At 40.0% G+C, this 13,350-nt stretch overlaps 1 protein-coding gene across 1 annotated transcript in view; it reads right to left on the reverse strand.

Annotated features, from left to right (window-relative positions):
• The window catches only part of CNTNAP5 (contactin associated protein family member 5), an 859,701-nt gene extending 852,206 nt beyond the window's left edge, over positions 1-7,495 (reverse strand). Inside the window, exon 1 of the mRNA XM_027590999.2 lies at positions 7,063-7,495. Coding sequence (XP_027446800.2) covers positions 7,063-7,144 — 82 coding nt within the window. The 5' untranslated portion in view covers positions 7,145-7,495. The remainder of the gene's footprint in view (positions 1-7,062) is intronic.
• Between the last annotated feature and the right edge of the window lie 5,855 nt (positions 7,496-13,350).

The following is a 13,350-nucleotide window of genomic DNA, read 5'->3' on the forward strand; positions in this document are numbered from 1 at the left end:
CAGAATGATGGATACAGACAGCATATGCTATATAGTGTCATGCAGATATGAAATATACTGCTCTGAGAATATGGTTATTTGGTATTCCCAGAGAAGAACTTCATTTCAGAGAACAGAGCACCTTTTCTAGCATCTATAGCTCTCATTTGTCAAAAACAATGGGAGCAGCTATGGAATATATTTTAACCACAAATCTGTGCCTTCTGTGAGTTTACTAGTTTATATATCCCTATGTTTTCAATGTACTTGGCCATTATTTTCTTTCTGGTTCTTTGTGACCTTTGCAGATTCTGAAACCTCCTTCTTCAGCCTCTTATTTATTATCGCCTGGGTTATTGTGATAAGCTCTTAACTAGTTTTTCTCACTGCTAAGTGTTGGCCCGGGCTGGTCTATCCTTCACATGATGATTTTTTAAACAAATATCTGATTCTGTATTATCTAATTACATATACAAAATCCTTCAATGAAGCTTCATAGCTTGAACAGTAAAAATAAGACCCTCCACCCCCACTTACCAAATTCTCTCATTTCTTTTTCTAAACCTCTGCCTATAAGCTGCTCCCTCAAGTAGTCACTACAACACATCTCACCCTTAAGCCTTCACACAAAAAGCCTGTGAGAACCTCTCCCCATTTCTCCAGTGAGTGAAGTCTGACTTTGTTCAAGTCCTACCTTCCATCTCACTTCCCTCCAAGAGCCTGCCTTGATGCCCCAGCCAGTTTGAGATGCTCATTTGATGCCTCATGTTATACCTTGCGCTTATCTATGTTACAGCATTTATCACATTGACATGATTAAAGATATATTTTTTGGATGTCCATTTTCAAAGTTCCTTAAGATCGTAGACTGTATCTTCTTATTTATCTTTATTTCTCCTATTTCTAGAAAAACTGGAGTTTAGGAAAGAAAGCCTTCAGGTGGGACACATTTCTTCAATAAGTTTTTCAAATGAGTAACACACACAAACTATTAACACTTAAATCTTCCAACCACAGCTTAGAGAGAGGATATCAGAGGCTCAGGACAGTGTTATCACGGTCATGTTGTCGGTTTGCAATAAAACACAATCTTTCCAGTAATTTACTACTAACACCCTATTAAAAAGCATTCAAAGTGTTCCTTTTTATACTGAACTCTGGGCTATGAAGAAAGATTTTTATAGTTATATATTTTTGTATTTTCACCTATATAGGAAATGTTCGTTAAAATTGCAAAAGCAAGTTAATTAAATTAGCTCAAACTTGGTACTGAGGTCAGATCTTCTTAGCATTTCCAAAACAATAATAAGTAATACTTGCCAGTTAAAAACAAAATAAACCAAATATATTTAAAAAGACTCTAGCCCCCCTGTTGGGCCATAGAAATATATTTTTTTGTTTAGAAATGAAAATTCTTAATTAGAAACCATTCACTGATTCTCTCATCCATTCATTCACCCAGTGTTTTTTGTGTTGAATATAGACATTGAAATGAAATATGATAATCAAGGAGCTTTGCAACTACTTGGGGAGACACGGATTCTAAGAAAGTGCTATGGAAATATACTTAGTCATACATAGGGCCATTTGGCCCAGTATGGGGAAAGCCTCTGTGTGTGTGTGTGTGTGTGTGTGTGTGTGTGTGTATACCTGGGAGAAAGTGAAGGTGTGTAAAAATTGGAAAAGGTAACTAGATCAAGCAGATAACATACGCAAATAAATGCAAGGGGGATGGAGGATAGCATGGCTTGTTTGTAGAACGTGGAGTTCCCTAAATGAAAATTAGGGGACAGGACCGGAATGGCAGACATGCAGTTTAGAGCAGTAGGCAGGGCCAGATTAGGAGCAGTCCTGTGCAGGGAGAAGGAGCTCATACCTACTATTTAATTAATACATTTGGTCTGACATCTAGAGACTCAGAAGACATGATGCCAACAGAGGTAGCGTCCATGGTGTTGTGTGTGTGTGTGTGTGTGTGTGTGTGTGTGTGTGTGTGCGCGCGTGTGGTCACAAGTCTTTATCAAGGCTATGCCCTTCCCCTATCCAGTTTTTTACTGAAACTTGTAAAAGGAAATTAAAGCATCTGGTGCTCACCCAGATATGAGGCCTCTTACTTTTGACCATTGTGATATTAGGCATCTTGCATTAAATCTACATTCCTTTTTTTTTTTTTTTTTTGGTAAGCTATAACTTAGGAGTTGGCTCTGGTGGCAACTGCTACCTCCCTGCCCTTTGCTATGGATAGAGCTATACAGACTAACCATAGGGATTCCAAGGCAACTTGCCAGCTCACACACAGCCCCCAACTGAATGCATGGGAATAATTTCATATCTTGCAGACTCTGATCTTTGGAGATAGAGGTCCAGATCCTGATATTTTTTTTTCATTGCATAGCTTTATGATCCTAGGAAAATTATTAACTTCTATTAACCTTAAATTTACTCATCTGTAAACTGAATTTAATAAAGTCTACCTAGATGTACTGCCCTGCCAAATTATGTGCACATAGCATAGGAAGTGAGAGATACAAAGTGCACAGCAGTTAGTAGGAATTAAGACCCTATTATGTTGTTATTCTAAATATCATTGCTTAACAATTTTGAGTACAACCATCCCAGAAGTATCCAAATGGAATGACCAGTAAGTAGGTAACATCAGTAAAGACAAAAATACATTAGGACTAGATAGGACCTTAATAACCATTTGATCCAACTCCTTTAATTAATACACCACAATCATTAGGATAAGTCGATAACCTACACAAGGACACTTTCTAGAAAGTGTCAGAATTTTGATGAATGAAGACATCTTCCCTTACATATTAAAAATGTCATTACTAGCTCCAAATGAGTACAGTGAATCTTCAAACCAAAATTCCGTTGAATGAATGACTACTATATAATGATCTTTGTGGCAAGTAGACTCTCTTCCCGTCTTCCTAACTAGTGAGGATAATCAGCTTTGTATATACAAGCCATATTTCAGCAAAGTTCTGGCATACAAACTAAAGGGCTTTGGATCAGCAACTAAAGCTTTTAGGAACATTTCAAATGATATCATAATACTTTGTTTTGTAACAAATGAGCACTGAAAAGTAAAGCGATGTAGGTAAGGAAACTGGGTCCTACCAAAGAAAGAAGAGGCAACTGGGAAGAGTGGGGGGGGGTAAAAAAAAAAAGAAACCTTCAACTTAAAAGACAGTCATTCATTTGAATGAGAATAGGGGCTGGAGTGAGGTTATTCTAATGGAAAGTAATTTTCTCATAATTCTGTACCCTGGTGTGGACATTGTTCTTCTAGTTTTTCATTTACATGTTCCAATAGTGGAAATCTGGTTTGGAAATGGGGGGTATGAGGAATAGAAGGGAAAGAGAATTCACATGGATTGTCAAAGATAAGTCCATTCAACCATGGGGAAATCTTTAGGACTCTCTTCAAATGAGCATTATAGTGCATCCTTCACTTCTGCTGACTATAATTGCCACAAAAGTATTCCACAAACACTTTCCTGCTGAAAAAAGTCAGCCTGATATTTGTTTATTTATAATATTACCTATTGATTGGGTTTGTGCATAAGCTTCAGATGACTCAAGGTATATTGCATCTCTTTATTTAAAGATGTTTATAATATGACTGACATCCTCATATATTTTACATGAGGTTCTGTCTGTGATGAAAGGCATCATCATAGAATAAAGAGTTTTTGATTTCTTTCTCAAGGCTGTTATCTCTGTGAACCTGATATGTAGCACCAAACAGTTAAGATGCTTGGAGATCAAAGTGACTTACTGGGTCAAAATTAAGACAGTCATAATCACATAACATCTGATTATTGGCAAAAATAAAGTGAAGAGTGACCCTGTAAGTATCCCATGCATTGTTCTTATCTTCTGAAAGCAATTTCTTGCATTATCATAGTCATTATCTTGCATGATCGTACCTAATATTTGAAGAATCTTCTCAGTAAAATACCAAGCTGCTGTTCTGTTTGGGAGAAAACACATATCTCAATTGCTGTTTTATACCCAAGCCTGTGAGCACGGCAAAGTTGTTTAACTGCACGGACATTTGACATGTTAGCTGTGGCATAACCAGGGCTAAAACACGTCAGCATTTCAAACCCCTAGTTTAACTTGAACCAACTATCAAGTCACATCATTTCTTCCTATGTCAAAGGAGCTGATATTATATGTAAAATGGTTTTTCATTTAACACTGGCCTATCATAGCTACATTCAAAATTAACTAATTCCCTCAGGGTAAACCCAAAGGAAATGCTGTAGCTACTTAATATCCTGAAAATCTGGAATGGGGGAATTTCCAGAGTTTTTATTACTGGTTGATAATTTTGTTCTCCGCACAGATTCATAATATCTATTCTGTAGCTGGCCTTCTAACCTGACTTTAATTTTGTTTAATTAGAAACTTATCAAATCTATAATTGGGTAAGCATTCATTTCTCTCTTGCAGACAAATGCCCAAGTTTTGGTCAAATTATAAGAAAATTAAACACACACACACACATACACATTCTACATGCAACAATAGTAATAACAACATATTATTATTAGAATAATACAAACAATTAAAAGTTGTTTTTATTTGAACAAAGTTCACAGGCATACCATGGAGCGTCTTGGGTAAATAAACCACGTTTGGGATACTTTCACAAATGACATAAAATGTTATCTCAAAAAATAAAAATCTTCTTGAAAAAAAATTCTCCAAATAATCTGTATACTTATACAAACTGACTATTTGAAAGGAGATTTATCTTCCTCAACACATGCATATAAACGTTAATGAATTATAGATAAATAGTAAATCAAAGCCCTAAATTTAATGGATAAAGTATGTAGACAGTTGAAGTCTAGACGAATTGTGGAATGCTAATGTTTTTCCCTTAGAGGCTCTGCATTACAGGATCTGAAGACCACCAAGATAAACTGAGTTGAGAAGTAATTTTCTGCTGCCACGCTATTGAATTAATACATTTTGTTCAGCATAATAAAAAACATTTATCATTATTCTTTAAGAACACTGACACCAAAATATTTAGCAAGTAGCATTCATTCAATTGAAATGTTGATTGGAAATAAGGAAATTAAACTGTCACTGATGAAATACTAAACCTCATTATCACAAAGTTTCATTTTAAATATTGAGAATTAGCTTTATTGCTGCATCAGTAATGATAAGCATGAGCCTTAAATCCACGCCATTTAGGTTTTATGAGCATTATTACAACATATTAACCATAATTCAATTAATTTACAGAAATTGACATTCTACAATTTTTTTTTCTTGCTCTTAAGAAAAGATGCTACATAAGGAAGTCCCAACCATATTCCTATAGAATATGTTCTATCTATTTTACCCTTATTCTCCACCCCACCTTTGTGGATCTTCAAAATATTCACTATTTCCAGATAGGTAAATGTGCTAAAGGAAAAACAGCTCTTTCACTGCTACACCTTTGCATCATTAGGACAATACTGACCTCTAGTGTTTTAGGAGGTAGAGAGGCTAGCTCAGCACCTGCCTAACTTCCTCTAACTAAAACACTTAGATGTTTTTCCAAAGCACCATGGGAACAATTTCACTTAAAAGAAGAAAGAGGAGGAGGAGGAGGAAGGGGAGGAGGAGGAGGAGGAGGAGGAGGAGGAGGAGGAGAAAGAGAAAAGAAACATCAGATTCTAACCTTTTCCTACCTATTCTCTGAAATGATTTCTACACTAAGTCCCTCTGGCTTCTCCCTTTTAGAAAGATTGACCTCTTCAGCACTCCTTTAGAATAGAAACTTTAATAAAATCTTTGTAAGGCATTACCACTAACTATAGATTCTGAAACTCCAAAACTTCCAATCACAGAAACACTGGTTGTGCTTTGAACCATTTTCACGAAACAACATTTGTCTAATTGTCTTCCCTTGAGGTGAAACTCTGGTTGAGTATCTCTTACTCAAGAGAACCTAAGAGGGTGGGGAGGAATGTAAGGCGACTCCCAAGTACAAAGTAGTCTTCCTATCTTTCTCTAAGAGTGATGTTATGTTCCAATACAGTTAAGCATTTCTGAGGTTCCTCGTGGGGTTAGCAGACAGAAGAGCAAGCCCAGAAACTCAAGGAACCTTGATAAACCATCTTTGGAAACAACACAGATGGCTTAATTGCGTTCTTTCTCATTTAGGAGTTTCCAAGCTGGAAAAACTTCCCTCTCTCTGCCTAGAGAGGCAGCTGAGCAATTGAGCTTGAACCTCTGATGGCTCTAGCGATTTATTCAACTTTGACGAACTGGGTTCTTTAAATACACAGTGCAGGTGGCAGATCCCCAGGTGTCCAGCCTTCCTGCCTATTAAATTAAATGCCCTGCACTTGCTGAGGTTAGAGCTTGGATGACAGAGTGAACACTTAGTGCATACTCATTATGTGTTCTTTGGCACAAAGATTTTGGGGGTGGAGTGTGCATCAAAGCTCTTCCTCCTGTAACAGGGGCAGCCATTGATCTTGTGGTTTGACTACATTGGGCCATGACTCTTAGTCCAAAACTCCCAACCCTATTAAACCGATGCCTATTGGTTGCAAGATACCCCAACTGGAGCCTCCTGCCTAGGGGATAGCTGAAAGCCATGTCTAGTGAGGTACTGGGCATATTGCAAATCCCAGGCAGCCGCATTCAGAGACGAGCCACTGTCACCGAGTGCGGTGGCTGGGAGCATCTTTCTCTCCCTAGAAGCTCAGCCCTCAGTGCATACAATCTGAACCCGGGGCCCTTCTCCGGAAAAGCTGTGGCTGAGACCAGGCAGGCATAGAACGCGGACCCGGCATGAGGCTTAAGGAAGAGAACCTTCCCTTCTCCCCGAACTTTGCGATTCGGGGAGAAGGGCAGGAAATTCAGCGGGGCTGGCTCATCCTAGCTCTGCTAACTTTTGGGATGGTTTGAGTGATAGAACCACACCAATCAGCATTTGCCCCCTTCTCCTCTGCCCAGAGCAGACACAATTGAACATGCTTGGACAGTTGAGTGTCTCTCCCCAACGCTAGCGATTCCCACCTCGCCTACCCGCCCCCAGCTCCTGGTACTCACAATTTGTCGCTGTTAATCCTAAATGCCACAAGCCGGAGAACAGCAAAGTAAAAACGCTGGTCAGCCTCGGTACAGAATCCATTTCCCCCGAGTAAGCGGTCCCTCCCGATTGAATCCCAAATTCGCAGGCGCCAGCCGCGGCTTCTTCTTCTTTCTCTCTCTCTCTCTCCCTCTCTCCTCGGCACCGCCTGACACCCTCCCACCCCCCGTAGGAGAGGCACTCGAGGCTTCACTCCATCCCGTGTCCAGACGCTCCACCGAAAGCGTAGCGGGCTCTGCCTCGGAGCTGCGGCTGAAGCTACGGTCCCCGCAACTGCCGCTTGCTGTACTCGCCCTCCTCGCCCGCCTCTTCCTCCTCTCCCCGCTCCTTAAAGGTACAAATTCAAACCCCACTGCAACACCAGGCTCCGAGCCGGGCGGACTGCCACTGCACCTCGGCCGCCGGCGCTGGACTCCGCACCCCGGCCGGCAGCTCCTTATAGGCGAGCTGGGCGCGCGGCACCGCCCCCGGCCAGGCCCGCCCCGCGCTCTCCTATAAGAGCTGCCTGGGCGGGTCCTCGCCGCGCATCGGGCGCCCTGCTCCAGGCCCTCGTGCGCTTCCACAGCCCGGGGGCCGGGGTCCCTCTCCCGTGGGCGCGTCTCGCTCCCCTCCCCTCTCCACCCCTCCTCTGCCTCCCGCCCTGCCTCAGCTCGGGGGACCGCGAAGAAGCACTGACATTTCAACCAGGTTTTTCAAGAACATCGCTGCCCGAGGGATGCTGAAAGGAGTTGGAAGACAGAACGCATCAGCAAGAGCGAATTTCCCATGGAAAGCTTGGCAACGAGCTAACGAGATGCCTTTTTTGTTTTTTTTTTTTTTTTTGTTTTTTTTTTTTTTGGAAAGGAGAGGGAAGACGAATTATTGAGTGATGCGCGATTTTTTCCACCGTGTTTGTTTCCTACCGTGGAAGGCTGACGGGTATTGATATTGGGATTTCTGATTTAGCTGTTTAACGTTACATCCGCGTCCCTGCTCTTCGACCCTGCGCCTCGCTCCAGTCGTTCGCACTTTCAGGGCGACCACATCCACGCCTCCCTCCTCGCTACTGGCACGTAGCTTGGGGCGAGTACTGCAAGGTGTCCAGGGCTTTAGGTTCCCGAGAGAGGGAGAGACAAATTAGGTCTCTCAGTGATAAATGATGCGAGTCAGGGTGGGGGTCCTTGTTGGCTCCAAAGATTGGAGATCTGAGCCCGCCTCCCCCCTCCCCCTCCCATGGAAGGATTTAAATTTTAAAAGGGGGTAAAGAATAGTTCTGATTTCTTCCTAGAAGCTTCCTATTGGAAACTCTGGTTCTGTCTTTGGCTTCTAGTTTACATCTGGGGACTCTCCTGCTTTACCCTATCAATTTATTTTGTTTTTATTGGAAGCTGTCAGAGAGCTGTCAAACCTTAACAAAAGGAGGGACCATAATGATCTATCCTATGTGAAGCTTACAATCAAATTAGGGGTAGAGTCACTTCAGAGGAAGTTGATGTCTCCTCTTCTCCTCCCCCCACCCCCCTGCAGCATCAGCGCCCAGACAGACTTATTTCACACTATAGAGTCTTGACAACAACCTTTGGTCTTGATTGAGTTGGGTTTCATGCAGCTTCTGCATGAATCCTGAGGTTAACTTTGTGGTTTTGGTTAGAGCTGGACTCACTGCATTGGAATACTAAAAGGTAGTTGAATGACAATTGGTTTTGTAACACCATTATTTTATTAGAGAAAAAAAGAATTCTGAGGGGCCTTTCATCTGTAACTTACAATGACCCTCTTGTCTGTAAGCTTTTTTTTTTAAGATTTTATTTATTTATTTATTTATTTGAGAGAGAAAGAAAGAGAGCACAGCAGGGAGTAAGTGGTGGGCAGAGGGGGAGAGGGGAAGAGGAAGTGAGGGAAGCAGACTCCCTGGTGAGCAGGAAGGTGGGGCTCAATTCCAAGGCCCAGGGATCATGACCTGAGCCAAAAGCAACCAACTAAGCCACCCCAGTGCACCTTGTCTATAAGCTTCTAACTGAAAATAATTATGTTAGCTACTAGATTCTTGGGCAACCAGAAGACTTCTCCAGCATAGGCTTTACCTGTGGAAGAAGGGCCATCCCCAGGAGATGGTGAATCACAACAGATCAAAGCTTCCGATGATCCAAAAAGCTGCCCAGTTGGCAGGGATCTGAGTAAGGAGGGGCCTTGGTGTTCCAAGTCAAGCTGATCAGGCCTGTCTTTCCTTCTCCTGAGGACCCCAAACGGCTGCCACCCATCTGTGGCCTTTGAGCATTTCAGGTTTAAAAATACCTACGTGGCTAGTTTGATCATACTAGAGTCTAGAAAAAATACGCACCATTATCCAGCTTTGTATGTTCTTTAACATTTAGATATGTTTTAGAAGAAATAAAATAGTACAAATATAATTTAAGTTGCTTTTGCCTTCTTGCCTGATCCCATTTATCTCCTACCATACCTAGAAGCAAACACTTTCTTTTTCATTCTTATACATCATGTTTTTATACATTTACCACACATATTTACATCCCTAAACAATATATGGTATCACTTTGGTTGTCTTTAATTAATATATAAATGTTTCATTTTACACCTGCACTTTACTCAACATTATAGTTTTTGAATTTATGCATTTAGATACATGTAGTGCTAATTCTTTCATTTTAACTGCTGTATTATATTTCATTTTATAAATATGCCACAATTTATTCATTAATTCTACTGCTTATGAATCTACAGATGATGTCCAGTTTTTTGTTTGTTTGTTTTTTCCTTTTCCTTTCTTTCTTTTTAGGGGGGCAGAGCTGAGGGAAAGAGAGAATCTTAAGCAGGCCTCATTCCCAGTATTGGAGCCCTATGTGGGGCTGGAGCTCAAGACCCTGAGATCATGACCTGAACCAAAATCAAGAGTCAAAGGCCAAACTGACTGAGGCACCAGACAACTCTCCAGAGTCTTTTTTTTTTTCCCCTCAACATTAACTATACACTCTTGCACCTGTCCCTTAGCATTTCTCAAATATGTACTTAGGAGTAGAATTTCCGGATCATAAGGAATGCTTATCTTCAGCTTTAGTGGGTCTCTCCAGTTGCTCTATAAAATGATGTTAGCAATTCACACCCTTCCCCCATTAGCAGTGTGTGAGATTTCCTTTAGCTCCATAACTTTGCCAAAACTTTAAGACCTCTCTTTTTACAAATGGGAAAATGATTCCCAGGGAATACAAGTCTTTGTTCGCTGAGTTTAATGCTCCACGACATCATCCCACCTTTTGCACCAATCCAAAACTATTTAGATAAATAAAATATTTGTTTTAATTATGGAAGATATGGGATTCATTTCCTGTCACAACGACCTAAAATTGAATCTATCTATGTCAATAAAATGTGCTCAAAATATATATTAAAAGACAATCAGGGAAATTGTTACATGAAGCTCCCAAACTGTGAATAATCTTCTAGATATTAGTAAGTATTGGAACTCTGCATTTAGATGCCCATATGCAAACCTAGTGTATACTATATAAATTGCACCTAATTTAAAGCCCTATTTACAGTTGTAGCTTTTTTCTCTCTCTCTCAAATACACCTGTTCTCAGAGCAACTTTGAGCCTTAAACAGCAGACATTTGTCTAAGATTTGTTAACATTTCAGTAAGAATACTGCAGCTCTGAATGGAGTGAGGGGTAAACAGCTGTTCCTCTTAGACAATAGTGTAAACAATGCCATCTTCTGGGGGCATTTTGCCAACAAGTTTTTATTAGCTGTAGAATATTAATCACTGTTAAGACTCTTCTCAGCCAGATTGATATTTACCTTTTGAAATTCTTTTGTAAACCTTTTAGTCTGATAAATCCACCTTTCAAATGCTGGAGTAGAAGCTGAATAATTGCCCCATTTCCCCCATGTTACTTTATATAGAAGAAGAACTCATACTTGAAGAGTGCCTTGCTTTGAAGAAGCTTAAAAATTATGGATAGATAGAGCAGATTGATTGTTAACAGGAAATGGGGGGAAACGGATAATTGAAATCCTCAAATGCCTGCATTTTAGAATGATAAATCTGAACATCTTCTCAAGACAAACTTTTGTCCAAAATCTTAAAAAACGAATGAAGTGGACAGGATGTGATGTTCATGTCCCTTTGATTTTCCCTCGGGCCCTTCTATTTCTTTCCCTTTAATAGAGGAGAAAGGAACATTCATCTGCTGGAATCTTAGCCTTGGAATATTCAACAAGTGGTTTACCTCATTGGTTTTGTAATCCTCCTATGAGGTATGTAGCAAGAATGTTTGGTCATCTCCATTTTACAGATGCGATCCTAAAAGGAGACAGATATTGACACATTAACTATCATACAGGATTAATGGCCCCAACCCATATGGCACTTTAAAATGAAAACTCTTCATCTTTTTTCCTTTATCTTTAGAGAGCTAATAAGTCAAATTCACTGTGACATGTGGGTACCTGTAACATATGGGGGAAGAGTCGGCATTGGTCACAATAGGTTACACTGTTGTGAGTATCAGTATTTTTAGATTATTTCAACTTCACATATTTATGGTTTGTTGTAAAGATGGAAGGATGATTTCTGCTGCCATTCATATCTTTAAAATAGAGTTTTTTAAAAGTATTGATGTGGCAGAAAGTTAATTTAATATTTTTCCTTTCACCCTTACTTCTTTAAAAAAATGTTTTCTTTCTTTTTCTCTCTTTTTTTTTTAATTTTTTTCCTTTTTGGAGCATGGGGCCAGTAACATGCTACACTTGTAGGATGTAGGAAATAGGAAATCTGTTCCTGCTCTCATGGAGCTAGAAATGATCTGGGAAAGTATGATGTAAACACATTAAAAAGTTAAGGTAACGATACAAGTTAGCATGTGATTAAGCGCCAAATGGCTCAGATAATAAGTGCAATAGGAGTTTTTAAGTTGACAAAGATTGCTTACTCTGGGAAAGAAAACTTGCAGTTGGCATAATGAAGTGGTTGTCTCTTTGGGGGTAAAGGGATTTGAGTCACCCTGGGCCATGAAGATTGTTATTCAAGTACCTATGTTATGTACCAATGCATGTTTCTCAGCTGGTAATATTTCTTGCTGTTTACACATATTACTCTTTCTTCCTTCTATGGATTACTTCATCCTAAATGGCTAATTTTTGCTCACCATCCCACTCCAAATTCAGCTACCACAACTCCCTTGAAGTCTTTAGTGATTACTGTGCAATATTTCTGTTCACATATGTTTTCCTAACTCTGAGTAGTTTCACAGGAGTAATTTATCAATGAATGTTCAATTCTGAGTCTTCAGCATACATCTAGGTTTTCAAAAAAAAATCTGATGAATGAATAATATTAGCTACAAAAAGGCCTTGTCAGCTTTTTAAAAGGCTACATCTACCCCCTACCCTCACCCCTATTCACCCATTGTACCAGAATTCAGAGGCTCCTTTGAGGGCATTTACTCTTCTTTACTTTGCAAATCAAGATGTCAATTACATGCAAAATCAACAAGAATGCAGTTTAGGTTAATACCTTTAAAGTTCATTTTTCCTAGATGTATATTTCCAAATACTTGGATTTATTTTTTTGGGGGGAGGAATTCACCCTCTAACGTATGTATGTAATTATATTTGTACAATCCCAGGCATGGCACATCCAGAAACACATGTCAAGAAAAAGATCTTTCTTCTTCACTTAGTTCTGGCTCTTTCTGAGGGGAGTCCTCCTTACCATCCCTGAGAAGTCATTTGTGGTATATATCATGTTTCAGGACAAACCTGTTTGGAGTTTAATGAAAAGTGTTCTGAGCTTAGAATCAGAAAACCTGAACATTTGGGCGCCTGGGTGGCTCAGTTGGTTAAGCGACTGCCTTCGGCTCAGGTCATGATCCTGGAGTCCCAGGATCGAGTCCCACATCGGGCTCCCTGCTCGGCAGGGAGTCTGCTTCTCCCTCTGACCCTCTTCCCTCTCGTGCTCTCTATCTCTCATTCTCTCTCAAATAAATAAAATCTTAAAAAAAAAAAGAAAGAAAACCTGAACATTAGCCTTGACTTTGCAGCTTACTAGGTACGAGAACTCGAGTAAATAATGTGATCTTTTGAGATTCAGCTTCCACATCTGTAAATTATGATAATTTCTGGCTTAGGTATTTTGGCATGGTGAATAGAATTATACATGTAAAAACATTTTTATTATATAGGCACAAGTTATACATAGCATGCCTTAGTCCAAAGAAGACCATTTATTCAGTCTCTAACCACTGGATTTC

The sequence above is a fragment of the Zalophus californianus genome, chromosome 3 (assembly GCF_009762305.2).
Source record: "Zalophus californianus isolate mZalCal1 chromosome 3, mZalCal1.pri.v2, whole genome shotgun sequence".
Taxonomy (NCBI): Eukaryota; Metazoa; Chordata; class Mammalia; order Carnivora; family Otariidae; genus Zalophus; species Zalophus californianus.